This window comes from Siniperca chuatsi, linkage group LG4 (genome assembly GCF_020085105.1).
Source record: "Siniperca chuatsi isolate FFG_IHB_CAS linkage group LG4, ASM2008510v1, whole genome shotgun sequence".
Lineage (NCBI taxonomy): Eukaryota > Metazoa > Chordata > Actinopteri > Centrarchiformes > Sinipercidae > Siniperca > Siniperca chuatsi.
The window spans coordinates 9,407,789-9,435,663 of NC_058045.1; the positions used below are offsets into that span (position 1 = coordinate 9,407,789).

The following is a 27,875-nucleotide window of genomic DNA, read 5'->3' on the forward strand; positions in this document are numbered from 1 at the left end:
CTGACTTACTGCGATTTCTATATTTCAAATGGATTTGGTTATCAAATGTTTATGCTTTTGTTTTGTTTGTTTAATTTTGAATGCTGAGTCACATGTAACGCTAATGACAATTTGAGCATTAATTGGGATGTGCGTTGTTTTTGAAAGATAGAGCTGAATAATGGTCTGACTGGCATATGCAAAGAAACAACTTTGGATTTAATCAGTAGCATGCAATATTTCACACTGAGCTGTAGAGTATTAGCATGCTTACATAGCCATGATACTATCTGACAATTCATCAAATGCTTGCTTATCCCTGGAGCTAAAATAATATTCTTTAATACCACCTATATCAAAGAACATAATTATAGCATTTTTTCTCTCTGTGTTGCCTAAAGGAAACCATAATCAATCCTGACACATTCACTGTCATAAATTATTGACCAGAGGTAAGCTATGTGTATTATGATCACTGTTAATGTTCTTAACAACTCATGTCAACAAACAGCAAGTCAACAGACTGAGTGAGATCATGTGGAAACTATCCCAGAAGTGTTCCACGTGACACACCCACCCCACTGCCTCCTGTGTGCATAGGTTACCATGGATACTCAGTTCAAGGGCTGTACAGTGAAAAGCTTGCAATCAAAGCTGTGTGAGGCGTACAAGCAGAGCAAGTGAGCATTGCCAGTGGACTGGAGAAGGTTTCTGCAGCAAGGTACCGTATAAGACAGTGTCATTTTGTTCAGACTACAGCTGTTAATTCAAAACACATGTTGTGTTTCTTTTCCTATAAATCACATTTGTATACATTTGATCAGACATACTTGTATTTAGATATGAAAAGGGTGTAATTAACACATTTATTATAAGAGTAAATAATTCTGTAGATCACAAACACACTGTAATTATCATGCAGTGTTAAAACTAGTTGTTGACCATCAAGCATGCAGTGGAAATATCAAGACACATGATCCAACAATAGCCACACACCTCGAGCTGTCACCTTTGTGTGAAAATGTATCCCTGACGCTTGGGCAGACATGTGGGAAGATGAGGACTGTAGCCTCTCCCATGCAAAGGGAAGTGATAGTTTGGATCTAGAAAGACACAAGATGTTTAGACCCTCATGCAGAAGTTCAAGTCCATTTTCTCTCACAGACCTCGACATGTGGGACACCAAATCTCGCTTTACAGCCCAGGTATGGTCTTTTCTTATGGTAGAATAGGTTGATCAAAGTGTAGTTGTTTTAAAAATGTGTGTTTTTCTTTCTTAGACCTCAGCATGGTGTGATATGGCAACTGTCTCTGGGACAGAGTTTCTGTCCAAAGTCAGCACAAGGTGAGGGGAAAGTTTATCCAGTTTTTAAGCGACTGTAATAGTTAGGGTGGTGTAATAAATTCTGGCTGATATACTGTATGTATTCCAGCACATCTGGGAGCACTGGTGGCTTCAGACAGAATGACCCAGGTCTAAGGAAGTGGCAGTCATTGTCCCATCTGGCACTTGAGGGTGCTACACGATCCTTTCCTCCATGTCCAGGGGCTGAATTAAGGGCTACCCGAGGTGAAAGTAGCTTTAGACAAACAGAAGTGGTGCAATGCCTGCAGGATGCTCATGAGCGTCTCAACACTCAGCTGGACTGGCTGAGCACCAGAAATTCACAGCTGAGCTACAATATAACTACTGCAAAACTGCTTGACATGAAAAATAAGGTAAGTTAAAAAAAGTACCTTAAGATGTCTATGGAAACACATTCTATGATCTATCTTTTTTTGCATTTTTCTCCCTCCTTGCCACTGATTGTTTTGGTGACAGGGGTGGTTTTCTTGTTTTTCTGCTTCGAATAGGCGTTTGTAATGTGTTTCAGTTGCACACAGCATCCTATTATCTTGCACTGATGTGTTTCACAGCAGCTGTCAGAAGTGATGACTGCTCTTGAGCAGGAGAAGGAGGCAGCTGAATTATCTCAATTTGAAAAGAGCCGGCAACGTGGAGAGCTTCGTGAAAAGTAAGTGCAGCAAAAGACATGGAAAGAATAATTTGAATGACTTTAGAAAAGAATGCAATTCCTCATGTGAAATTCATTCTGAAGGGTCCTACAGCTGGAGAAGGACCTGCAGCAAATGAGGTCTATTTTGGACAGAGGAAATAGTTATCAACCAACCGAAAAAACTCCTCGCTCGCTTAGCAGATCATTACCAATGAGTCAAGAAGACTTTAACAGACAGGTGGGTAAGCTTTATGTATTATGGAAAATAGATTTTTGTTCTAAATAATGTATTAGTCTGTATTTCTGTTTGCCAAACATTGCTCTTTACACACGGTTTTAATTCAGGAGAGGCAGAAGGTTGACACAGAGCTGTACAAGCTGAGAGAGGCTCTGAGAGAAGCTGAGGCGAGGGCAAAGACACAAGAAGAAGAACGAAACCAGGCACTCCAGAAACTCCAGGCTTCTACAGAGGTCAGTTTAAAAATATATATGGGAAATCACAATTTATTTTTACAAATCAACAAATCACAAAGTTACACTGCAGTTGTCTGTTGTACTGCCATTTTCTTTTCCTTTAATATTTATACCTATAGGCTGTGTATTCCATTTCTATGTACCTAGATACAGAGGAGGCTGTTAAATCAAATAGAGGAGATGAACCAGAGGCTTAGCCACACAAGACAGAATCACTCTGAAGTGCAAGAACAGCTGAGTGAAGCAAACAACACGATCAGCCAAGCATGCCTGGTCAGTTTCCTTTCTCTGATTCAATTTAACCTTATCCTGCATTACAACATTTTCTAATAGGAATTACACTTTAATTTATTTCAGGAAAAAGCCATCTTGTCAACTCAAGTGCTAAAACTGGAGGATGATATAAAAGAACTGAAGGCCAAAGTGACAGGGCCTCTGTCTGACAAAGATCACCTGATCCAGGTGTCATATATAATCTTTAACTACAATGTCTGAGGCATCTAAGATCAATATATCATGTTTTTAATTTGTTTTTGTTTTTTTGTTTTTTTTGCATGTGTCTTGTATAGGAGAAAGCAGATCTGCACCAGAGGGCCCAGGTCCTGGAGCTGCAGCTGAAGAGGGCCCAACAAGGTTCAGAGGGTTGTGAGGTCCTTGTCATTCAGTCACACAACAACAAACAGGATCAGGAAACTGTTCTGATGAAGGAAGAATCAAAGGCTCTCAGAGAGGTTCAAAGCCTTAAGTGGACATCTTTTTGTTAAGTTTAACTTTTTCGGAATTCTTTATTAAATGATGCCTGTTGTGTCTTTACATCAGGTGAATGAAAAGCTGACGTGTGAGCTTGAAATGATTAAGCAGAAACTGAAAACTTCACAGTCTCTGCTACAGGAGGTAACAGCAGAGAGGGTCATCAACTCCAAACAGATCACAGATCTGGAGGCAGAATGCACTCAGCTGATCAGAGAAAAAGAGGAACTGCTGAGTAAAATGAATGAAGATCGACATGAGGAGCTCACAGAGATCAAAGAAAAGTGCTGCCAGCTCGGGTGAGATGGTGATCAAACACTATTCTTCAATATTTGAGGATGGATGTTTTATTATCAACTATGTAATTTAGTATAATTACCAAACTATCGTTCTAGGGAATCTGTGGAAGTTTTAGAATTAGAAAAATTGAAACTGCAGAATCAGTGCCTGAGTTTGGAGGCTGAGGTCCTTGAGAAGGAGGAGAAGCTACACCTGCAGGAGGAAGAGTATCGGAAACAAGATGCAGTGAGAGTCCAGAGCATTGAGGAACTACAAGTTGTGGCCACACACTGGACTGAGAAATGGCAAAAGGTGGCTTTGACCCTGCAGTCCACACAGGAGGAGCTAGAGAAACTCAAAAAGAACAACTCCACAGAGGAAGTACGACTACCCCTTTACCACTCCCTTAAAAATAACTTCATACCACAGCAGTGCATTTAGATGCATCTAAGTTTCAAATTTAAAAATCTAATTTCAGCTCCAAGTAGAATCCGTACATCTGGCAAGTGAGATTGAAAAATTAAAGAAAGAGGGCCAGAAAGACAAGTGAGTCAGTATTGCAAATCACTAATTCCACTAATTAATTGCTGTCTAAATCACATACATCTTTTTTTGATTATACATATTTTCTACCTATAGAGAAGAAATTGAGAATCTGCTGCAGCACAAAGCTAATGTGGAGACAGTGCTGACCAGAGCCAAGGTAGCATATCCCTGAAAAGCTAGTGCTATAATGCTATGCCATGCTATTTTTTCTCAGTGTTATGGCACCATGATGATCTAAATGTTAAAGATGTAGCAGATATATATATGTTATTTAACTATATGCTTTTTAACAGAGGGAATCTGACTCACTGCTAAGGGTTGAGCTTGACGCATGCAAACAAGAGCTGGAGCTGGAAAGGAGCAGGAGTCAGGCGCTGCTTCACAGATATAAAGATAAAGGTAAAGGTGAATGTACTTCTCAGCAGTCTCAACAAGATTACTGTTTAAATAAAGCAGATGTCCCATCTCCAGAGAATAAATGTTATTTCATTCTTTAAACACAAGGGGGCGTTAAACTGCTGTGACCTTGTATTTGCAGGTGGTGAAGCTGTGCAGACTCAGGACAAACAGACAGAGACAGAGTGAGCTGATTTTGATGAGATTTTCATTTTCAAAATGCACCATCAGCAAACGCTCAAAATTAAATTCTGTGATCTGTCTCTTTATCGTGTACTCTATCTGTTTATCAGCTTATCAGAATCCTCTTTGTTATGGGAGCCACCATCGGACTCCCAGAGCAGCCAAAACAAATCCCCCCAGGTAACAAGATGTTCCTAACTCACTGAACTTTTCAACTTTTCAAAATTTCAACAACAGTAAAGACACAATGATGTATTTTTATGTAAACATGTATTTAGAGTAAATATTTTGTGTTATTTAAAATTGGCAGTTAACTTTCATGATTAATAGGTGTGTATACAAAGCAGTGAGGTTCAAAGGCTGAAGCAAAAACTGACTGAAAGAGAGAAGGAACTGAGGGAAAAGTAAGCCTTTCTTTGAAAGATTGATGAATGACTAATTGTTTTAGAGACTAGGAAGTGAGTATGTAACAGGATTTCATCCTCACTGTGATAGGGAAGAAGCTTTGAAGAGTCTAGAAGGGCTGAGAGAGATGGAAAAAAATGAGGCTCAACTCAAGATTTCTGCTCTGGAGCTCAAGGTGCAGTCGTGACACCATAAACATGCAGTCACAAATACATGCATCTGTGTTTAACCACCTGTGAACCAGCAGGTGTGTTGAATTAACCAGCACACCTCTTCTTTCGTTATCATCTCTGTTTTTCTCATGAAAAAGGCCTCTGAAGATGGTCAAGATGATGGTGGCCAAGCAGATGTCTCAACCACAAACTCATTGAGGGCCCAGCTAGAAGGTATGGACCTGCTTCTGACAAAGCTACAGAGGATAGTATGTTGATTTTCCTCACTGGCTGAGCTCTAAAACTTCTTCCTCCACATGTTTTCAGAGAGCAGGAGGAGGGTGAACCGTCTGCAGCAGGAGAAAACACTGGCAGTCCAGAAGATTCAAACATTGAGGCAGCTTTACCTGGTAAAGTTCATAAAAACAACACCTGTAAAGATGGCCTTCTATGGTGGCGATGAACATAATAAATGGCTTACTTCTTTTCTACAGGGTAAAGATGAGAAACCATCTGTTGAAGGCAGGAAGGATAAAACTGTCTGTCCAGTTATTTTAGAGACGGACCAGCAGAGGAGGATGGTCACTGAGCAGGTTTATAACGTGATTTCAGTTTACCTTTTTTTTATCCAGCGGCCCATTCTGCATTATGACTACTTTTACTTTTGGTACGTTAAGTATATTTTAATGCTGATACTTTTACTAAAAATTTAAATGCAGGACTTTTACTTGAAACAGAGTATTTCTACACTGTGGTATTGCTACTTTTACTTAAGTAAAAGATCTGAGTATTTCTTCCATGACTGCTAATAAGCAAATGTTAGCATGCTAACATGTTAAACTAAGAGGGTGACAAAGGTAAACATTATTTATTTCATACCTGTTGTAAATTACAACAAGCCTCATGAGAGGAATACACTGTGCCATTTTTGTAGTTAAAGAGTCTGTTTAAGGAGCGAGAAGGAAAGGAGGTGGGAAAAGTTGACAACAGATCAGCAGCAGCTCAGACTGGAGCCTCCACACTGCAAGACTGGACTCCCACATCTAAAATTATACGGGTAAGAAGCCTCAGCAAATCAACACAGCAAAAACATGAGAATCCTGACCAACAAATACTGATTAACGGGTTTGTATGGATTACACCAACGTGAATATGTGTACAAAGAACAAATCTTGTGTTGTTTAATTTTCATTCAGAGTGCAGTGGACAGGAGGAGCTGGCAGCAGGGCTCAGGTTTGATGCCAGTGTTTGAAGAGGACGAGGAGAGCAGTGACTGGCCAGGAGGGGAGGAGGGAAAGCCAGCAGAGGAGACTCATGCTAAGGAAACATTCCCCAACCAAAGCCAACAGGTTGTAAAGGCTTAAATTAGACCAAGTGGTTACCAAGTTGAAAATCCTTTAACAATCAGCCTAAACAGACAGCGTATGCATACATGTGGCCAATGTGTCCATATGTCTGTGAAGAGCAACAGCTAAATGACTAAAACATCAACATAAAACTTCCAGCCACCACACCACTCGAAAGTCTGTCATGCCTGGATGATTCATAAATGATGTATTAGCATCTGCAACTGATGCAAATTAATATCATTAATGGCATAATCGTGGCACACAATTAACTCCCCTCACATTCATTCATTACATATACACACACATATGTGCAGACAGCACGAATCCCAGCTTCTGCATACATCAAAGAGCATACAGCACAGGGGGAGGGGCGTCAGCCTGGCTGCATAACCACTTAAACTCTATGTGAAACGTAGTCCAGCTATAATCTCGCATATGACTCTTTCCACTCTGTATATAATCGGATTTGAAGCTGAGGAGTGAACCACTCAGCAGGAACACAGCTGACTCAACCATAAGAGCATAGGAAAGAGTTACAGTACGTCACAGTCTTATACCGAAGGCCTGTGACTACCACAGTATGACAACAGAGAACTAGTTAGTAACATCCAGACATGATATGATAAAGTCTGTCTCAAAATCATTAAAAAAAGTCTTACTGGTATTGAGTGCAGATACATACAGGCTTAATTTTGAAAGTACAGTAAAACATCTTAAGAAATTGCATTCCGTCTTCTAAAACCTGCAGACAGTGTGCGACAAAAGCTCATAGTCTTAAATGTTATACAGGAAGTTACACTTGAAACAATATTTAAAATATTTAAAAATATACTTTAAGAAGCATTCATTTAAAAAAATATCTGCACAGGAGGCCTATAGCACCCAATATAAGGATGACATGAGAGATCTGAAACCACTCTCTTCTCTGCCAGATGTCAACTATGAGTGCAGAACTCAGCAATCTGAAGGCAAAAAAAGTGAATCTGCTGCAAGGTGAAGTTGTGCATGAATCAGTGTAATAATCATTAGTGTAGATGTGTGCTGTGATCTGTGCCGTGTTTGTAGTTTGGAGCCTTTGGGAAGACCATGGGATTCATATCTTTATCTCAGACAGGGACATATCCACAAATGCCTAACTGGACTAAATAATTAATAACTATTAATTTCCCTCCTTCTTTCCTTGCCCTTCTATCTTCTGCATGTGTAAGAATACAAAATTGACTTGTAACATTTTGATATTAATCTTTGTGTAATTATTTCCCCTCCTTTTTCCTGATTTAGCCACACTAAGGTGCAAGCAGCCAATCCAGGACCGTCCCCCTAAAGCAAAAAAACTATCAGACAAGTCTTCTGATGTCGAAGGGGCAAACCTATATCACTGTTCAGATGAGACTGACCTGCAGCAGAAGAGGCCACCTTCCCTCTATCCAGATGGAATATTCCTGGCTGAGCTTGTAGATATCTGTAGCCCTGATGAAGATGAAGAGGGGGGCAAGGACAAATGAGGTGTTTTGTTAAGACTCCTGCATTGGGTGAAACTTGCACCAGCCAGCTTTGTGCCTTATAGCTTATACTATGTTTTTTACTCAAATGAAATTTGTGGACTAATTCACTTCACTTAAATTTAAAGACAAGATTCTGCTAAGGTGACACTTGGTGGAAGCTTTTTACCTATAAGTAAAAGGATTGTGATATTTTTTCCATCTAACAGAAAATCACTGAGTGGTGATTAGTAAAATACAACAGCAACAACTTGAACATTTATACCTCAGACAATAGTGTTAATAAAAGTCACCAAGCTACCTCAGGCAGAAATGTGTTTTTATTTATATGACATGGTTCTTCACATCATCTTTACATTCAGAACATCCTACAGACAAGATATTTTAAACATACCTCAAAAGAACTGTGAAATTACAGATGTACATGAGAGCATATAAAGTAATTTGTGTGTATTGTATGTTACTCGCACATCAAATAAACGAGAAAGTGTATTTTAGTGACAGTGACTGAATACTAGAGTAACCCTTCAGTATTTCTAGATAAAGACAATATTGCTCAGGACAATTACCTTTATGTTTTTTAAGTTCTCCAAAACTGTACAAGATCCATTTTACTAGTCTGTTCTGGGTAATGTTTCACAAATACATCGTTCTGTTAAAAGCCAACAAACTCTGAACTCACATTGCGTTGTTCCAAAAGCCATTTTGTGCACTTACATTACTTTCCCATTGGAGAATTCACAGGTTGATACATTAAAATAAGGCCATTGTAAATATTTTATTGCTGAGTGCCCATATATCCATCCATTAGAACAGCAGTGTTAGTAAACACATCATTTGTGACCTATAATACCTTATTTTGGATGCCCACTGAGTTCATACAGCACATCAGGTCCAGTGATCACAAAATTGTTTTTGTCAGCACACGTGTGTCAGAGCCCTATAGAGGCTCTGGTTGTACAGTGTGCCAGCGTGCCTGCTCCACCTGCAGGTTGCACATGTCCCTCCAGTGAGCACGTCCTGCATCTGCAGCCTCTGCACCGATTTGGACTCGACCAAGAACTTTACCCTCTGAAAGGACCTGATTCTGTCACATAAGAAAGGAGCAGGAATATGGAATTCACAGGGTAGTCACAATACAAATAAATGTAGTTATTCATGAAATGCATTTTATTCTGTGATTGTGAGCTCCCAAAATGATCTTTACCTGCATGATCACGAATTCAAGCATGAGGGGCAGCTGACTGATGTCTCCTTGAGGCAGGTCAAACAGGATAGAAGTATTCCACACAGTGCAGGACCCTCCTTTAGTTTCTCTGCTGCTGATCACAACTCCCTCATGATGCAGATTGATCACCACCTGGTATTCTGTGCACAGGTACACAAACATTATGATGTGTGAAAATAAATCTATTGTAGAATAATCATTTAACTTGAAAACTAAGTTTTTTAAATTTGTATTAAATTAAATTAAAATGGAAGCACAGGTCATCTGGTGGTGCCAAGTCCACAAACAAACTGTATGATGAAAACTGTTATTTATATATATATATATATATATATATATATATATATAAATACTCTCCACCAACATCAGACAGACCAAACGTAGATTTTCTTTCAAAAAGTCAGTAAAACAAAAACTGATGAATCTCACATAGATGTTATTGTTGTTTTGAAACATTTTTGATTGTTTTTATTTTCTTTTTGTTGCTGTGCATTTGTGACAATTTTGTTTTTGTTTCCATTGTAGGCTACTATTGTCTTTTGTTTCATATGTGATGTAATATCACTTATTTTCTAATCTTTATATTTGGCTTGATTTGCCTTTTCTTGTTTTATTAATACTGTGTGATTTTAAATTGATTGTTTGTTTTATTGTTATTGTTTTTGTGTGGACCCCAGGAAGACTAGCTAATGGGGATCCAAATAAAGAATACTGTATAATCATGAGACAGGTATCAAATTCAAATGTAGTCCTGATGTTGAGTTGACATACCACGAAGCCAAAAATATGTTTTCGTTCGTTTGTGCTGTTAAATGTGTCAGTAATTGCAAACCGGACAGTTGCAGACAAGCATACATTTTCTAATCCACCAGAGTCTCTCTGTTAGTTATTTAAATAACACACTTATCAAAAGGTGGAAATGTTGAAAAAAACACATAAGTGGTTACAAAAACTGGATAAAAATTCAAAAATAAAATGAAACCAAGAAATTTTACCGTTCTCACACCACCTTTCCTCCTGTAAATACAGTATAAGGTATGGTCAAGTAAAACATGCAGCTAGAATGCAGAAAACAAATATTTTTTCCCCTGTTTGTAGTATTGCCGTTCTGTCTACTCTCTGTTGTCTAAATATTCATGAACAAATACTTTCTGTCTGATATAAAACCTAAAGAGATCAAATTTATCTGACATAATGTACATGAAACAGATATCATAAAATCTAATGGCGTTGTATACAGGATGTGCTTGTCTGCAATAAAAATAATACTCAGACAGGCTAATGCAAACAAAGATTAGATCTGTCAGATCAGAGATCCAGAGGAGATTGGAACATTTTCCTGAGGATTGTGAATAGTGAAGGATTAAACCACAATGTCATTAAAAAAAGGGATGATCTCCTGCTGCATTCAGGTCCTGTAAGACATCATTTAATCCCCTAAACATTAAAAGCAAACATAGGGAATTACTTTACCTCTGCCCCTGAAAGGCAAAAGTTATTTCTTCCCTCGCATGCTTACATAATGCCTCTATGCATGATGTCCTTATGGGATCTCTAAATCAAATGCACATTTTGTTAAATTCAAGTGACATTAAACACTGGTTTTACCTGTTGCTGCCAACGTGTGAACGAGGTTGTCTAGGTTATCTGCTCTGAGGACCGTGGCTTTGATGCGGTGGGCCAGAGTCTGATACTGAAGCAAAATGAAGATCTGTGGAGGACAGCTAAGCCCCTTACACATCGCTGCATCCTGTGAGATCAGACTCTGCAGTCAAAGGGCAAACGTTCAAAGGTCAGAGAGGGAAACCTCAATCAGCAGGAAATGCAGAATGGGGCTTTTGCTTTGTAGAATACAAATATCACATAAATTCCCAAAGAAAACAAAAGTTTTAATTGTACTGACCACAGATATCACATGTCCATATGCATCAAAGCAAAACAAAAATCAAATAAAACAATAGAAAACAAAATACTGATATTTGGCTCAATTTCTTCCCCTTTTTGCTTGTTTCAGCAGATAATTTCAACTCGTAACCTCAATGCAAGACTGGATTACCAACTGGGCACAGCAGGCAACTATCTGCCCGGGCCCCTGGACCCAAAGAGGCCCCCAAACCTCCAGGTTCACTGTGTGTCACCATGTTATATGTGGAGCTTGAATGTTCATTCTTGACCTTGGAAACTGCAGTATGTGGTTTAAGCTTGAGCTTAAGTCCTAAAAGTGCTCAAAAGGGGGTCCCTCGGGGCCTCCTAACAGGTTAATCTGGCCATTCCTCTATGTATCTTAAAAATAAAGTCAACACCTGCTCACAGATATTAATTGAATACACACCTACCTTTTTTAGCTTCCACTTTTTTGGGTTTAGCTCTTTTGTGAAGTGAAATGGATGCTCTGCTCTCCAGTCTCTTCCTCCACATTCGGCCACCAGTTCACCCAGTGTGGTGCCTCTCAGGCTGGAAGGTTCCCGTGTGTATGTGGCTATTCTCAGTACACACCTTTGGAGCTCCTTCACTGAGCTCACCTTCAAAAGCAGCACCAGGCTGTGGGTCTCAGGGCTGAGGCTGCTCTGGGCAGAGGCTTGCATGGGACAGGGGTACAGAGGTGGCAGGCTGCCCAGCACAGACACATCCTCCAGTCTGTGGGACGTCCCAGTGAGGCTGAGGACAGTGACTACCAGGGTTTGCTGCTCTGGAGAGAAGGCCATAGTGAAATGGAGGCATGGTTTTGGTGATATTGGCTGTTGGCAGCTGGCACTGGAGCCATAGCTCAGCAGAGTCATAGGGATTGGTTCTTCAGGCATAGAAGGAGATACAGCACTGGGGCTGGTAAGCCTGCTGTGTTCATTATAAGATATACTACCTCCAGTCACCGTGCAGCGCCTCTGCAGAGCCTTACATGTTTTGGACAACAGTCCCAGTTTGGGAAATGAAGGCAGGGAAGCATGACTGGAATCTATAGGTTTATACAGGGGTGATGTTAATGGTGGTGTGCTGAGGCGGCGCAAGGAAAAATAAGACTTTGGCTGCTCCTTCCGCTCAGAGGCAGCTCTATTAGAGAATGGCAGAGAGGTAAATTCGCCCTCCGAAAGGGCAGGGCTGGTGAAAGTGGAAGGGTACTCCAGCATATCTCCATCCGGACCCTCATATTGCTGCCTAGATGCTGTCGTCGCTGCTGATGGAGGAGGGCTCTGGGCAAAGGTCACAGTTTCAGCTGGAGTTGGTGCTGATGTCACAGGATCTTTGTCTTTGACTGGACACATCTGACTGTTCCTCCAGCACAAAATACATCCCAGGACCAAACACAGACAAAAGATTATCAGTCCTACCAAAAGAAGAATTTGGAGGTGAACTGTAGACATAAGAGAGAAAAATAAGATCAATCAGATGCAGCAGTTTAGAAATGGTTGTAATTTAAACTCATGCAACCCCTGGATTACATAACACACAACATGTACTATTTTACCCTATTTACCTGAAAGCATAGACCCCGTGCTTCATATTAAAGTACTGTTAAAGGATTGGTTCGCATCTTAAAACAATATTCGCATGCCTATTTGTACACTGAAAAAATCATCGCTGTAATAATTATTGTCCCTTCCTAATGTGACTCCAGTGGAACAGATGGGGGACAAAATCCTTAATCGGTGCAAAAATGCATTATAAAATGTCTGAATTAGTCAAACAATAGATTATCTTCTAAAGTTACAGCCTTTTATTGCAAAATTCCCTCTTTTTCCCCCTCTCCATAGCTCTTTCTTGAGCTATGGAGCTTGAGGAGGGATAGTAACACAAAGTGGGAATATTGTACTTGTAAAACACAGTAACATTGGAATATACCCACATGGTTTGACTAAGTCATACTGATGAGACCTCATATTAGGTTTGGCTTCATGCATTTTTGCACAGAACAAGGACTGTGGATTTTGTCCCCCATCACTTAAATTGGAATCATGTTAGGAAGAGATCTCTTCACGGCCAGTATGGAAAGGAGGAATGATTACTAACGAAAATATAGGCATGTGAGTGTTGTTTCAGACTCGAAAAAAAAATCAAAAAAAGACCATACCTTCTAGTTGTTTGGTGAAAAGGACCTGCACCAGAAGCCAGAAGAAGAGTATGACCATGATGCCCTCAATCATACCCTTACAGCAGAAGAGCAGCACAGACTGCCACAGAGGCTGACCTGGGTACTCCTCATCACGGTAAGGCATGGTGCCAGTAGTGTGCTGAAGGTTTTCCGGAGCCTATTTTAAAACATTCACAAGCGGAGTCCCAGAGGTCACAGTGAAGAAGATAATTTGCTTGATTTATGAAAACACATTCTGGCTTTCAGTACTGGAGATATCTCCCCATGTAATTCTGCTTCAGAGGATCATTCAAAGCCATTGTTTTGGAATGTCAAAGGCACAAAAAATCTGTATCCCATTAAAACATCTTGGGTATTTAGAATCACAAGTTTCAGGTTTGAGCAACAAAATGAGTAACAGAAATGTTACATGATATTCACAGATTTCATAAAAAGGATTTCTGATATATAGAATGGACCTCCTTCCAGAAGTTATAGTCAAGCAATCTTTAGCAGCTTCAGGTGTCTTTCCCTGTTCAAAGTTGAAAATTCATCCTGCTGTCGTAACTTGCTACATACAGTATATTCCAGTTTTCGTCCCAGGACAGTGATCTCCTCATCAGCAGAGTGACTTGACCGATATTATTCCTCCCTGGGGCGTGGGCGGAGCTATCCATCTCATAATACCTCTCAATTATGGCTGTAGCTTTCTTCTACAATGTCCCAGATGCCAATCCAGCAGTATCACTACAGAATAACTATCCCAACAGTAAATCCTGCCACCCATCCCCTGCCCCATGAGCTCTTATCTCCATTAGTCTAGCCTCTGTCATAGGTCTGCAGCAGAGTTCAGGAATTAACTCTCACTACAGACTCTTTCTGTACTTCCTCTTCCATGTACACAGTGTGTAGAGTTTTACTCGATAAATGCAATCTGATGTTTCATATATATTGTGAAAACCAATGCAAGAATTCAGTTTGTCACAAATGTAGCAATAAGAAACAAAAGTGACAATAAAATTCAGGGCAAGAAAACTTTAACTCTTAATTGTTCACCGGTACAGGTTAAAGACATTAAGAACAGAGATACCAACGTGATGATCAAGTGGAAATACTGATAAATGTGCATGTTTATGGATGAATAAAATCCTTGAATTTGAAATGGTGTGTCTTGTGTAGACGAGGAAATACTACCCCCATCTGGCCACTCACTTATGTATTCTTTTCTTTTTGGTACGTACTTTCCAGTGGTGGAGGAAGTATTCCTTTACTTGAGTAGCAATACTGCAAAATAAAAATACTCAATTACAATTTATAATCCTGCACATGTCACTTAAGTAAAAGCGCACAGGTATTATTAGCAAAATATCTTAAAATATCAAAAGTAAAACAACATATATGGACAACATGTGGACCTTGTGTTGAGATTATTTTGTCACTCATGGTATAGAATGTTCACTTACTTTGTTCAAGCCGTAACACAAATATAAAGACTACTACACAATTTTAAAAACTAAAATTAACACTATCATATGCATGCCACATGAAATATTAAAATAGCTAACATTATAAAGAACATTATGATCTTTCAATTTATCTCCATAAAAGGCAAAAGCACTGAGGGGTTCACAAACATAACACAGTCTTTAGAGCACACAAGATTGTTTTATTTCTTATGGCCACATGTCCAAGAAATACGTTAATCAAAGACCAAAGCAGAGTTGTTTTTTTAACAGTTGTCAAGTTCACAGTGACATTTGTTTGCAATGGTATGTCTGCTCGATTGTCCAGATACAGTATATTTCAGCAGATGGCTAAATTAACACATGCTGCATTAAGTATTGCATATTTCTCTAGAAGAGTGAGGTAGCACTGTTTCAGTGTTGTCAAAAGCTTGAGGTCATTGACGATACATTCTCTGCATTTATACAAATACAACACAGTAATATATTATGAGTGTAACAGTGATGAGTTGAGAGGACATTCCTGAGTCAATTGTCAAGTCAACTGAGGTAAATTTGTATCACCTACATCCTCCGTATAGCTCCCAGCAGAAACCTTGTCTCTCACATTTTGCCTTTGATTCACAGCCAACATGAAATAAACTGTTTTGTAAATATGAACCAAATGATTAAATAAAAAATAAAAAAAGTAAAATAAAACACAATACAAAACATTAAAAAAAATTCCACCAAACCTGAAACCGATTAATTTCAAATTCCATTTGATTCTTTAGGATACAATGTTTCTGGGGAAACTGATGGTGTACATAATCCCTAAAAGCTGCTGTGAAAAGTATAAACTATGAACTTTCACTCAAGTTAAACCAAATGTTTACCAGGAGGGATAAAACATGATTTCAGCAAAATAGTTACAGACAGGTTATGACACTTTTGACAGGCTTTTTGGTCTTCATTTTTGGCTTTTTGCACTTTGGCAACTACACTGTTCTACTATGGAAAAAGGCAGCCACAGAACTGTTCGATAATTAGCTATAAATGTAGTTGACACCCAAAGAGGCTTAGCATTAGTTCTCACGGTGCACTTTTTGTTTGCTCTAAAGACATTTACAGACAAACCTTGTGAAGCTCATGAATGCCACTTCATTTAAAAAAAGCTTCTAACAGGCACTAAAGTAAACTGTGATCTGAATCTACATTATAGTCAGTTTGGACGCCTATGAGGTCAAAAATCAATGTCCGCTTGACAAAACTCATTTAAAGCACATTACACTGTCAAAGTAATGGAAAATAATGCTAGAAAAAATTAAATTGCTTCATGTGTTGCAGCTGATTTTCCCTAGAATTCATACAGTTTTTGTCTGATAAGAGGTACATTGTGTAATAATTTTTCTCAGAACAGTGAGTGTTAATTTGGTCCATTTGAGGAGGTGGAAGATGAAGAGTGGGGACTGTGTGAGGAGGAGAGGGCACTGAAACCACTTGTTCCTGCCAGAGTTACAGCCTGTGACGCCACAGGAGCAGCTGACTTCTGGGCAAACAGTGTTCCTGCAATGCAGACATCAAAGAGAAGATTAAAATATTGAAATAAAAACAACAGACATTAAAAAGCACATATTGTATGATTAACTTGTCATATTTGCAGAAATTACAAATTTCAAGATCAACTTCAAGGGAGAATTTAGTGTCATTAAATACTTTGTATATGGAGGAATGAAATCCTTTAGTGTTGCAGTGTATACAGATACAAAAAACTAAAATGCAGGTACAAAGGACAGTAAAATACAGTAGTATTAAAGGAATAGTTTGATATTTTGGAAAAGACGCTTATTTGCTTTCTTGCTAAGAGTTAGATGAGAAGATCAATACCACTCATATCTGTACACTACATATAAAACTAGAGCCAGGAGGCTAGCTTAGCTTAGCATAGAGACTGGAAGCCAAGGGAAACAGCTAGCCTGACTCTGTCCAAAAGGTAACAAATCTGCCTACCAGCACCACTAAAGCGCACTAATTAACACATTATATCTTGTTTGTTTAATCCGTACAAAACCGAACGGTAAAAACGGCAAGTTGTGGAAGGAAGTCAATGCTCCCAGCCAAGAAATAATCCTGCACATAACCCCCCGTAAAACCACAGACTGTTGTTTTTACACTTAGGTGTTTACTTAGGCACTTAAACGAGATAACGTGTTAATTACTGAGCTTTAGAGGCATTTTTTACCCCTTTGACAGAGCCAGCTCCTGCTTGCTCTAACTTCATACTTAACGCACAGATAAGAGATTGAGAGACTGAGCTTCTAGTTGTGGTTATTATATAAAGTGTGACGTATAGTAAAGTGCAGACTCACATATAACAATATGTATCGTTTTTACAATATATAACAAAATTCACTAAAAAGATTGGAAATATATATAACTGAATAATATGATTTAAAAACAAAATGTGAACACATTTAAATATTAATTTAATAAAAATACATTTCCTAGATGCTTCTTTTCTTGTTTTGGAATTTTAAAGAAAAGGAAAAAAAAACAAAAAAACAACAACAGAGCGAATTACTCACCTGAGTAAGTGGTGCCATTGACCTCCACAGATACACTGATACTGGCTGCGCCATTAGTGGAGATACTCTGAGACAAATCCTGTTTGCTTTCTGTGGGAGAAAAAGAAAATTCTCCAATTAATGGACTTTCCTAAAATCATGTTAAGTACCAGTAATAATAAAATAACAGCAAACAGCAACTCACCATGTCCATTGTTAAGTTTGTGGTTCATGGGGTTGAAGTGAGAGGCAATTGCCAGGAGGTTTTGTTGGAGGGCCTGCTGCATGAGGCGTTGCTGCTCCTCCGCCAGCCGCATCATTTTCTTCTCTGGACCGTCGGCTGCAGCTCCGCCTGCTCCTCGCTCCAGCCTCTCTCTCAGATGCTCTAATGTGGCAGCTTGTGCCAGCTGCTGCTGCTGCTGTCCCAGTGCAAGAGCCATGGGCAGCCGGCTGGGTATTATAGGGGTGGACGTCTCATCTGATTGGAAAAAAATGAAGTGAAAATAATTTTAAACATATTGTGAAATCATAAAGAACAGCACAAAGAAAAAGCTAAGGAAAATGGCAGATAAAATGGTAGCAGTTCATAATATGCCTGAAAAATTATCCTGTCAATGTAACCTGCATTAATACTGAAAAATGTAATCTATTTCATTATAAATCTGCTAAATGTGTGGGAAGATTTAAACCACTAGAGGTGACAAGTATCTTCCATCGCCCTGTTTCACCACAAGGCAGCCATAGTAAATGGAGACAGGGCAGCGTGATCTAAGAAGTATCCTCTAATGGATTAGTATAAAACTATGTGGAATCCAAGATGGATCAGATTTATCAGATATCAAATCAGGGATACCAGTTTTATTACGAATGTAACACAGCACACACTCCCCTGTCATACCCCTGTTTCTCTTCAGATTTGGACTAGCGGATGTATTCAGGCCATTGTGTCCGGTCGGGGTGGTTTGCATCGTGGGTGAGGAGAGGAGGGCGTGCGGAGCAGAGCTCGGGGAGGGAGAGTAGCGGTACAGGCTGTTTGTGTAGCTGGGACGTCGACCTTCTCTGCGATTACCGTCGATGGCAGCCTGCAGCTCACCTGGAGAACTCAGGCCCTTCTTCTCACACTCAAACGGGTACAGATACTTCATATACCTGCAAGGAAAAGTTTCATAGGTGCAAATGAGCTCTATTTTAAAATAAAATAGGGTGTAACCGGTCAAACATTTAATGCATCCATTGAGTGAGTTTCATATTTTATTCCTCCGTTTGTTCCTGAAGAGAATGTCTGTCAACGCAACAACTTCTTTAGTGTTTATGTTACAAATGAGAGAGACACCTACTGGGTGCGGAGGGTGAAGGCTGCGCTGGTGATGGATGTGGGGAGGTTGAGACCTTTGGTGATCTCCCTCCAGATCTTCTTGTTAATAACCTCCACCAGGCCTCCCTTCTCTGTCACAAGCTTATAAAGCCTGTACAGGTCCAGCACCTGCTTCGCCATGATGGGAATGCGGTTCACAGGAGTTCCTGAATGAGTGAGAGGATAAATACAACGAAATAAATTAATTTTCTTTGAATTCTGCTCCTGAAAAGTTGGTATAAAACAAGAGTGTTCTTGTAAAAGCACTATTAAGGACATGCACGAGGCGGAAGATGACTTACCCACCTGAGGATAATGTTAGGTAATATGGCTTAGCATGTATGATCTGTGTGGTTAGACTTCTCTAATGACGCTTATTTCAGATGGATGGGGGTGGGGATGATTCCACAACAGCAGCTCTGTTGCTGCATTGATTTGAGCGCGGGGGGAGGGGTGCTTTTAGAGCCAGCAGTGCCTGCCAATCACAGGGGTTGACAGCTAACCCTTCCAATCCCGATGTGGAGTAAAGCCAATTAATGAAGGAGGCTAAAAAGCAGTTCTAGAAACAAGATTACTTTGTGCTTAAGATGAACATATGCTACAGACGCACACGAGTGTCCCGATGCATCTATTTTTGTTTGACTGGGATTTGTTTGAATTGGACCAAATTAATTAATCCTTAACATTCAGTACTTAACACTGCTAGACAACTATAGGATTGAAGGTATAGACAAAAGTATACTGTAAAAGCCTCAAGGCATTTAGATTGTGGTTTATGTAGAAAAAAATTGTTGTTTTTAGTCAATTAAAACAATCCTAGATTTTTAGTGTAATGTAGATTTTAGTCACTTTAAATTCCATATAAAACTGAGAAATGATCATGAGTTGTATTATTAGCACCCAAACACTTAAATATAATAAATATATTTGAGAGTGTTTACTTTATACTAGTAAAACCTATGGGGTTCATTTTTTGACCTGTAGATCTTCAAGTTTGTTACCTATTATACTATAATGGACCAGACAGTTTGTATTGCTTTTTATAAATTGATAATACAATCTGTGTCCCCAGCTTTAAACTAACCTCCAGTAAAAAAAAAAAAAAAAAACAGCCAAATTTGAGAAACCACTTTGACATTTTAACCCTTACATTTTTGCATTTAAGGACCAGCATTTATTTTCTAATTTAATATTTGACATTTTGGAAACAATTACTTTTACTTACTCATTTGATTCTCTGATTGTTTTGTATAACTCCTGGGGTATATAACTTTTTCTTTAACTTTTTTTATTGCAAAGCTATGAAAATAGTGAATTCAGTTACTGTATAATATGAAGTAAATTCATGAGATAATACAGTAAACTTAAAAAATAAATGCATCAACATTTAATTTTTTATTTTTTTTACTCTACACAAAAACAAATAGGGGTACATTTTTAACAGCCGACACTTTTCAGCTCAACCAAAGATCAGCCAGTCCTCAACTTTGACCAGCAGTTAAACACTAATATATGTTGTTGCATTCACATACAGTAGAATTTAAATGTCAGCTACAACGCCAGCTCTGCAGCTGAAATTGCCTTTCCTTTATTAACAAATAAGCACAGTGACATCAAAAAAGCATTCTAACAGCAATGCCTCAAGAGCACCACTACTTTGTATATTTGATGCTGAAAAGACTTAAGAAAGGAACATTAACAAAGTAAGAAAGGAACATTAACAAAAGCCGCCTTAGCTACTCACAAATCCAGAAGGGTCTAACTCTGAATCTTACCTCGTTTCTGCATAAAGACAAAGAGATCATCAAGAAACTCCTTCCGTTGTGGGTCATTATCCAGTTCATAAAGCTGTAAGTTGGGGGGAAAAACCCGTCAGCAACAAGCTAGTCAACGGTTACTCTGATTATTTCAGGCATTTTTTTTGTTTACATACATCTACTAAATCTACTGACCTTGGCAAAGTCCCTGGATGGTTCTCCTCTTACTTTTCCTCCATCATTCTCCTCAGCCCAGATGGCACTCCCTCTCTGTAAATACACCCACAGAGAGAACCATCAGTGAACAGTTTGTCCTTCAGATTGTCCTCTTTGACTGCTTTATATGGTGAATGTAATGAGGAGAGCACAGCAAAAACACCGGCAAGTTTAGTAGTTAATTTCCAATTGCTTATTTCAGACTAAAAATGGATGTACATATGGTACTATACTATAGATGGTGTTACCTTATATACTGCCCACCAGACATGCAGTATATAGACACAAGATTATTAAAATCAAACAAACACTGGGATGTTGTATTTTCAGTGAGATACCATTCCTATTTAAAGCTTCTCTTCATTTGTCACGTTTTCCTCAAGGACTCTGGACTTTATGCTTTCCACCTCCTGTGTCCACACCTGCTATTTTTCCCAGCGTTGAAACCACTGTTGACTGCAGGACAGTCAGATGGCAAACAGTTGGTCACTGTAAGCATCTGGCTGCGTTGTGTACACATGAATGCATATTTTTCAAATGGGAGTGTCTGTTTAAAGCGGGGCAGAGTAAAAAGGAGATTAAAGGGACATTTCACCCCAAAATCAGAATTACATATTTTTCCTCTTACCTGTAGTGCTATTTATCCATCTAGATTATTTTGGTGTGAGTTGCAGAGTTTTGGAGATATCTGTATTAATATAATGGAACTATATGGCACTCGGCTTGTGGTGCTCAGAGTGGGAAAAAAATAAATTTGAAAAACTCAACTGTCTCTTTCCAGAAATCATGTCCCGGTTACTCAAGATAATCCACAGATCTTGTTGTGAGCAGTTTCATGTGGGAACTATCGGTAGAAAGAAAAGAGTTCCTACATGAAACTGCTCACAACAAATCTTTAATAATAGGTCCCATGCTCATTAAGTAGTTTGATACGACGTGTTATTCCTCCATCACCTCCCCCCATAACATAACAGTTAAAGGTTAAAAATGTGAGTGGAGGGCAGTGTGTGTAACAGTGTGGAAAAAGCCTGCTGAGAGGTTATTGTCCTGCTAATGCTCACAGAGAGCTGCATGATGCTGCTTGTCTTAAGAATGGTCTGTCAAGTAGATGATGATTTTTTTCCCTCCTTTCTTTATTCAAAACTGACATTACAATGAATTTATTTTAGGACTATTGTTGATTTAGTCGCAGCTTATGAAATGTCTGTTTTCTTGTTGGATATCTATTGTTGGCTTTCTGTAGGCTGAAGAGGGGCATTGCACACATGCCATTCAGTCCATGCTCTTGTTTTATGTGAACATGTTTTATATTAAAACAAGCATGTGTATTTGACAAATGCTTCAATTATCATGCTTGTGGCTTATAAAAATAATGGACGTTTTTTGTTTTCCATGTCTTCCGTGATAATGATTTTACTTGCTATTTGCGTTTAAATTTATCATTTTGTACTTTAAACACATTATCCCATTCACTAAATGTTTGGCATGGCAACCTGATCCAACTTGGGGCTAATGACCTTAACATTTCACCCTCTGAGCTATAAAATACATGGGAACCAATAATCGGCTGGCCACCAGTCCAACTGTAACTCTCCTCATGTTTACAGTAAAAACACAATTCAAACTGCAAATGCTGACACACAAACAGCTGCGTAATGTTGTAGTGCAGTGGTTCCCAACCTTTGTTGTCAGATGTACCCCCACAGTCCTATCACTTTTAGCTATTCCAATCATTTATCCATAACGTTTAGCGAAACTTATCAATTTCAATCTTTATCATATTTTAACCATTCATTTATTACTTTTAGCTAACTGTTTGAACTTTTCTGTTCACTTGCTAATGTTCATACTAATATATATATATATATATATATATATATATATATATATATATATATATATATATATATATATATATATATATATATATATATATATATATATATATATATATATATATATATATATATATATATATATATACACACACACACACACACACACACACACACTGACTCAATGTGAGTATATAGTTTTTAAATCAAATTGTAATTTTCTTTCTTTTAAAAAATAAAATAAAAAAATCACTTTAGCTATTCCAGGATCTTTCTACGTAACTGCAGAAAGAAGTTACCCATTGGGTACCAGAGTACCCCTGGTTGGGATTCACTGTTGGACCCCTTTAAACACCAACTTTTCCTCTGGAAAATAATTCCTTTGTTTTTGTTTTTAGTTGTTAAACTGGTTAAACAGTATAACTGTATGTATCCATCTTACACACACACACACACACACACACACACACACACACACAACTCTGCCCCTGTGGTGGCAGAGCCATCGACTCAACTAATGGCTTCAGCTTAGAATTTCTAATAAAAAGGACTTCTACTCCCCCACCAGAAAGCTTATTGATGTGAAGGTAGATAAACATCCCAGTCTTTTCACCATCAAATGGAAATAAAACCCTTCCCCCCTTATTGATGAGCAAGTGAGACCTACTGTGGATCTCTTAACAAAGAGCTTTCAGTTAATTGCTCACAGAGTTTTCACACATCCAGCCCTGGGAATCCTGATAGTATTCAGTACGTAGGTCAGGAAAAGGTTTCTTTTGTTTTGTTAAAAAAGGCTATTTTTTATTAGGCTTTTAAATTGTTTTAAATATTTAAAGTAGAAATTATCAGGTTAATGCATATTACTATACACAAAGTAGTTCTGTAAGTATGTCTGTTCAACTAGTCAAGATACATAAATAAATAAATGACACTTAATTTGAAATGCCCCATTAAAATACTCAAACATTAACACCAACCGGAAACTACCTACTACTGTTATAATGAGCTTCATTAAAATCACTCAGCTGCTCCAGCAGAGCAACAGTGAAAATGTATCCCTCTCCAAATTTCAATGTAACTGCAGGGGGGGACCAAATTTTTAATCTAAATCAAAAATATTGGGCCTTTAGTCATCCGAACAAGTCAAGATCATTTATCTGGCCCCTTGCTGTGCTGTGAGCTGGGACTGAGAGTGATCGGGGGCTTTCTCACCCCGCCCCTGCTACATTTAAGGGCGGGCAATGAGACCCCACACTAGGAGTGAACAATGGCTGTACAGCATGTCCAGATCTTCAAAGATGTTTGATTAATTAAATTAATGAAAGAAAAACCCAAAGAAGTAGTAGAGAGGGACACAATTTCAGGGTGAAAAGAGGAGAAACAAAATTAAATAATTACAACCATTTCAACCAGCCACCATTTAACTCGCAAAAGAGCCCATTTCAAACTACATGTAACAAAGTGAACTTATTTGTCACATAAGACAGCTTCACCGCAAACTACTGAAAAGGAGTCCTGTTTTGAAATTCACTCAAACATTAACAAACAAACAGCGACACATCTACATTTTAGGTAAAGTGCAAAGCATTTGCAACTTTGTATCTGGTTATAGGCTGCAGATCATTTTCCTATAGCTTGCTAAGTTCAATGCCAAACCAGTTAGCAATGATAAAGAAACCTATACAGTTACTGATTTTTAGCTTAACTTAATATATAGGTAAAACAGGATGAAATCAAATATTATTAAGTTATTTAAACATCATCCAAAGTTAATCTGACCACATACGAAGATGTCTGCAAATCTTGACACAAATGGGTCACAGCAAACTTCTCGCATATATTTGTTCTAATGATAAATTAAGGTTCTGAGATGTTTCTTGTGCTTTAAAAAACAGAATCCAAACCATTTCACACACACACACACACACACACACACACACACACACACACACACACACACTTGTAATCAAGTTCTTTTAAACAACACTCTCACAACTCGTTATTGTGCTTTAACTAAAACAGAAGAAATGCTCTTCATTGCCCCGGCTGTTGTGTGCTGTTCTGAGAAAAGGAAATGCATTCTCAGTGCAGCAACCATATAATGTATTGATTACTTGCAGCTGAATTAAGCTGCCATTTAGTGTTGCCAAGTGACAGCTAAATTATGCAAAGCAATCCACTGAGCTACAGCTACGTCAGCAGTGAGTTTTATGAGCCTGTCGAGGTTTTAAAAGAGGCCAATGAACACAACTTTTTGAACGATCATGGATCTTAAATTTATAAAAGAGAACCAGCAACCTTTCACTGCACATGTAACTTTTACCTAAACTCAGGCAACAGAGAAGAAAGAAAAGCACAAGAAATTATGAAAACTCTCTAAAAAAAATTTAAAATAAAAATCAACATGAGGTGTGTAAAACTTCTAATAAATACCAAGAGCCCATTCTGCTCCACTGAAACTACTGTAAGTAAACTTTATGGGTAGTTGCTTTCTGGTATGCTGCAAGGCTCTAATCCAGCTGTCCCTCTGCCCTCAGGCCTCATTGATCATAATGTATTGTACTGAAGTGGGGCCTTTTCAAGGGAAACAGAAGAACCATCAGATTGGTCTGCATAATGAAAAAAATCTATGGAGGGACCCTGTGTTTCCTATAAGAAGTCAAACATATCTATTTTTCATGTTAAAAGGAGATCTGGCTGATACAAAGAGAGAAACGCCCACCTCCCTACCCAGCAGTTCCTTATAGTGGTTAACCATTGAAACCAACCCCGTGCATAAATACACCGTGAGACTATTTCATTAAGCTCTCATTTTAACTCCATCTCTGTTAGACCTGAACCGGCTGCTTTGAACAGTTAGGACTGGATCACAGCCAAGACCAATTAGCTCGGCTGGTGGCCAGAACGCTTTAGAAGTGAGAGACATGCGGTGAATTATAACGGAAGGAGAGATGTCTGGCCAGGCCAATAATTAAACACCATCAAGTTCGGGCATCTTGCCAAAGGGACACGCTCCTTCCTCCACATGTGGGAGAACGGGAGGCAGACCAGGCAGCAGCGAGCTTGACTCTCAGCAGGAAGAAGTCAACAATTAATAATAAGAGTTAGAACACACACCAGCTAAAAAGATGTTCATCTCCGCTCTGTAAAGACGAATTGAACTTTAAAATGGAGTTATAATCACTACAATGCATCCAAGAGTGGATATGACGATGAGATTTAATGTAATTTATGAGAGAAAACACTCAAAACTTCCCTATAAAAAGATGGTAAACAATACAACGAAGATAAACAATCCGGTCTTGATTTGGGCAGTCAAATCAAAGATAACTTACTTGTTTAAATGGCTCATCATAGCCCCAGTCAGCGAAGCCATTGAGTGATGTGAAGGCTTGTTGGCCTGCGGGAGACTGCAGCTCCTTCTCCTCATGCTCCTGTTTTATTGCTGAAGGTGGAGATTCGGACATTTGCTTCACAGCAGACGACTGAGATGTGGAATAAGGAGGGAAGGAGAAGCCTGCAACCTGCTGGAGCCGAGGCTTCTTCGCCTGCTGATGAGGCCCGTTCTCCTCCTCCTCGTCATCTTCCTCCACCTCATCGTTCTCTTCAGGCTCCACCATTTCCTGTTCCTCCTCATCTGAGTCTTCATCTTCCTCATCTGGATCTATTCTGCTGAGATGGCTGTTCAAAGCTTGTTGAGCTGCTTGATGAATCTGTCCTTCTGCTTTGCCAAATAATGCAGAGTCCATTCTGGAGCCAGAGGCTCTCGCTGCAGCAGCGCGTTGAGCAAACAGGAGCTGGGCTTGAAGAAGATGTTTTTCTTGCAGGTTCATCTCCAGTTTGGCCTCTTGTTGTCTCTGCAGCTGCTCCATCACCGCCTCCAGCTTCACCCCAGCAGGACTGAACTGTGCACACCCAGCTGAGCTGCCCTCCTCAGATAAGCTTGACTATGAACAAAAAACACAAAATCACAAACTTCACTGAGGAAAGTTCATATCTTACTTCACTTCTCACAGTTTAATTAGATGTTTTTGCTTTTTTTATGCTGCAGCAAATTATGCAAAGTTATAAATAATGGAAACTGTATGTACAAAAAGGAGGCAAATTAAACGTTTACCAAATTGTTGTTTAAATACTAGGCGTGTCTTAATAAAGTTATACAGATTTGTTTTTGGGTCCAAACGAATATTCAAGTTGAAGTCAACGAGAGGCTGTCTCGGCCTCTGAAACACATCATCGGTGGATTAAAGTGCAACAAAGCTTAATGGTTTGAGACAATTATTAATGAACAGAAAATACATTAGAATAAATTAGAAGCAGGACACAAATGTTTCTCACCAACATTTTCTGTGTCCTCGCCTTGTTAAAAGCTTCTTAAATATGAAAGAACGTCTTTTCCTATTTCTTCAGTTTTATAAAATGGAAAGTCAACTTTATATCAAAGTGCAGATAAATGCGAACACAGAGGCTACATTAATAATTACGTAAAACCACTTAACCACTTGATCAATAACTAAAACGAAAACTTAATCGTGTAAGTGGAAATGTTCCTGAAAATGTACCAATGAATCGTCATTGGCTTTGTTACTGTAACAAACACGAGTGGGAGCGTTACCAAACAGTCGTCGACACTCACCATTTGCGCCTTTGAGTAATCCATCATCGCCAACAGGTCTTATCTAGTTTTTCTTTCCACCGGCAGAAATAAATCGCATCGCATGACCAGTTTCTTTAAACAGAAAACATTGTTCTGATCAAATGTGACTTTAAAAAACCCCTGTAGTGTGGAGGCCGGAGTGATCGGGGCTGGAGGAGGGGTAAGTTATAATGCGCTGCGCGTTTACCTCCGTGGTCAGTGCTCATGGAAACTCAAACATCTTTGATTGTCTGACTGAGTGGCCTACACCCCCAACCTGGGTGAAGGAAAGGCCCGCCCTGTGCGTAAAGCTCGTAAAGTGGGTTTTCTTGCCTGCATCTCTGTGGAACTACCCACCCACTTTACAAGGAAATCCCACCCACTGCTATTATCTTGTACATTTAAGGTAACACGAGCTCTTACTAAAAATATAACAAGAACATTTTTTTTTTTGTCTGGAGCTGCTTTATTTATTCATTGCAAATGGGTCTGACCTCTACACCCACTTTCTTTTGTCTCCACTGTTAAATGGGTTACATTTCACAGCAGAAGCCTGCATGGAAATTAATTCTGGCAGGATTATGTAAATCTAACAGAAAGTGTGTAAATGTGCCCAAAGAAAATGTGTCAGAGGCTGGCAGAGGTCATGTGTTTGAGGTAAACATGTACGTGTTGTAGTCTGATTAAGTTTAGCACTCAGTGCTAATTGGTTTCTTAGAGTCCAAACAAGAGAAATAGAACTCTTTTGACTTTTGGTTGGCTACA

The 27,875-nt window shown here is 38.9% G+C and overlaps 3 protein-coding genes across 9 annotated transcripts; 1 reads left to right on the forward strand and 2 right to left on the reverse strand.

The window, feature by feature from the left end:
* Nucleotides 1–291: 291 nt before the first annotated feature.
* On the forward strand, nt 292–8,312 carry LOC122874722 (golgin subfamily A member 6-like protein 22). Of its 6 annotated transcripts, XM_044192975.1 has the most exons (26): nt 292–431; nt 580–700; nt 1,260–1,324; nt 1,413–1,698; nt 1,897–1,994; nt 2,079–2,214; nt 2,322–2,447; nt 2,598–2,723; nt 2,808–2,912; nt 3,020–3,181; nt 3,270–3,499; nt 3,596–3,860; nt 3,958–4,025; nt 4,119–4,182; nt 4,319–4,424; nt 4,564–4,606; nt 4,715–4,784; nt 4,935–5,008; nt 5,100–5,184; nt 5,320–5,395; nt 5,489–5,571; nt 5,656–5,754; nt 6,096–6,218; nt 6,358–6,510; nt 7,443–7,503; nt 7,792–8,312. In XM_044192975.1, exons 3-26 carry the CDS (start codon nt 1,278–1,280, stop codon nt 8,013–8,015), a joined length of 2,910 nt encoding a protein of 969 aa, XP_044048910.1. In that variant the 5' UTR covers nt 292–431; nt 580–700; nt 1,260–1,277; the 3' UTR covers nt 8,016–8,312. The 6 variants fall into 6 exon arrangements, with proteins under 6 accessions (XP_044048910.1, XP_044048907.1, XP_044048911.1 ...); XM_044192972.1 differs by lacking the exons at nt 292–431; nt 580–700 and adding an exon at nt 734–1,184 and having other exon boundaries at nt 7,379–7,503; nt 7,792–7,836; XM_044192970.1 differs by lacking the exons at nt 292–431; nt 580–700 and adding an exon at nt 739–1,184.
* Nucleotides 8,313–8,317: 5 nt separating this feature from the next.
* On the reverse strand, nt 8,318–13,897 carry syt18b (synaptotagmin XVIIIb). Its single transcript, XM_044192977.1, has 5 exons — nt 13,307–13,897; nt 11,577–12,589; nt 10,849–11,005; nt 9,220–9,380; nt 8,318–9,099 (listed from the first exon to the last, which is right to left on the reverse strand). The coding sequence occupies exons 1-5, from the start codon at nt 13,449–13,451 to the stop codon at nt 8,953–8,955; spliced, it is 1,623 nt and encodes a 540-aa protein (XP_044048912.1). The 5' UTR covers nt 13,452–13,897; the 3' UTR covers nt 8,318–8,952.
* A 1,054-nt stretch (nt 13,898–14,951) lies between these two features.
* LOC122874724 (AT-rich interactive domain-containing protein 3A-like) lies at nt 14,952–27,428 on the reverse strand. 2 transcript variants are annotated; one of them, XM_044192978.1, is made up of 9 exons: nt 27,111–27,428; nt 25,810–26,421; nt 20,619–20,693; nt 20,442–20,514; nt 18,650–18,833; nt 18,202–18,461; nt 17,518–17,790; nt 17,334–17,423; nt 14,952–16,314 (listed from the first exon to the last, which is right to left on the reverse strand). In XM_044192978.1, exons 1-9 carry the CDS (start codon nt 27,135–27,137, stop codon nt 16,175–16,177), a joined length of 1,734 nt encoding a protein of 577 aa, XP_044048913.1. In that variant the 5' UTR covers nt 27,138–27,428; the 3' UTR covers nt 14,952–16,174. The 2 variants fall into 2 exon arrangements, with proteins under 2 accessions (XP_044048913.1, XP_044048914.1); XM_044192979.1 differs by having other exon boundaries at nt 18,211–18,461; nt 27,111–27,425.
* Nucleotides 27,429–27,875: the final 447 nt, after the last annotated feature.

What these genes read in the sequence shown, in the direction of transcription:
- LOC122874724 (XM_044192978.1), bottom strand. Translation starts at nt 27,137, where the DNA reads ATGATGGATTACTCAAAGGCGCAAATG. An exon ending in ATTACTCAAAGGCGCAAATG is followed by an intron (nt 26,422 to 27,110) that starts GTGAGTGTCGAC and finishes TTTTGTTCATAG; the next exon opens with TCAAGCTTATCTGAGGAGGG. An exon ending in GCCTTCACCCTCCGCACCCA is followed by an intron (nt 18,462 to 18,649) that starts GTAGGTGTCTCT and finishes TTTTCCTTGCAG; the next exon opens with GTATATGAAGTATCTGTACC.
- syt18b (XM_044192977.1), bottom strand. Translation starts at nt 13,451, where the DNA reads ATGCCTTACCGTGATGAGGAGTACCCAGGTCAGCCTCTGTGGCAGTCT. An exon ending in TTTCACCAAACAACTAGAAG is followed by an intron (nt 12,590 to 13,306) that starts GTATGGTCTTTT and finishes TTATGTCTACAG; the next exon opens with TTCACCTCCAAATTCTTCTT. An exon ending in TCACACGTTGGCAGCAACAG is followed by an intron (nt 9,381 to 10,848) that starts GTAAAACCAGTG and finishes ACCTGTGCACAG; the next exon opens with AATACCAGGTGGTGATCAAT.
- LOC122874722 (XM_044192970.1), top strand. Translation starts at nt 1,026, where the DNA reads ATGTGGGAAGATGAGGACTGTAGCCTCTCCCATGCAAAGGGAAGTGAT. An exon ending in AATCTCGCTTTACAGCCCAG is followed by an intron (nt 1,185 to 1,259) that starts GTATGGTCTTTT and finishes TTTCTTTCTTAG; the next exon opens with ACCTCAGCATGGTGTGATAT. An exon ending in ATTGAGGGCCCAGCTAGAAG is followed by an intron (nt 5,396 to 5,488) that starts GTATGGACCTGC and finishes ACATGTTTTCAG; the next exon opens with AGAGCAGGAGGAGGGTGAAC.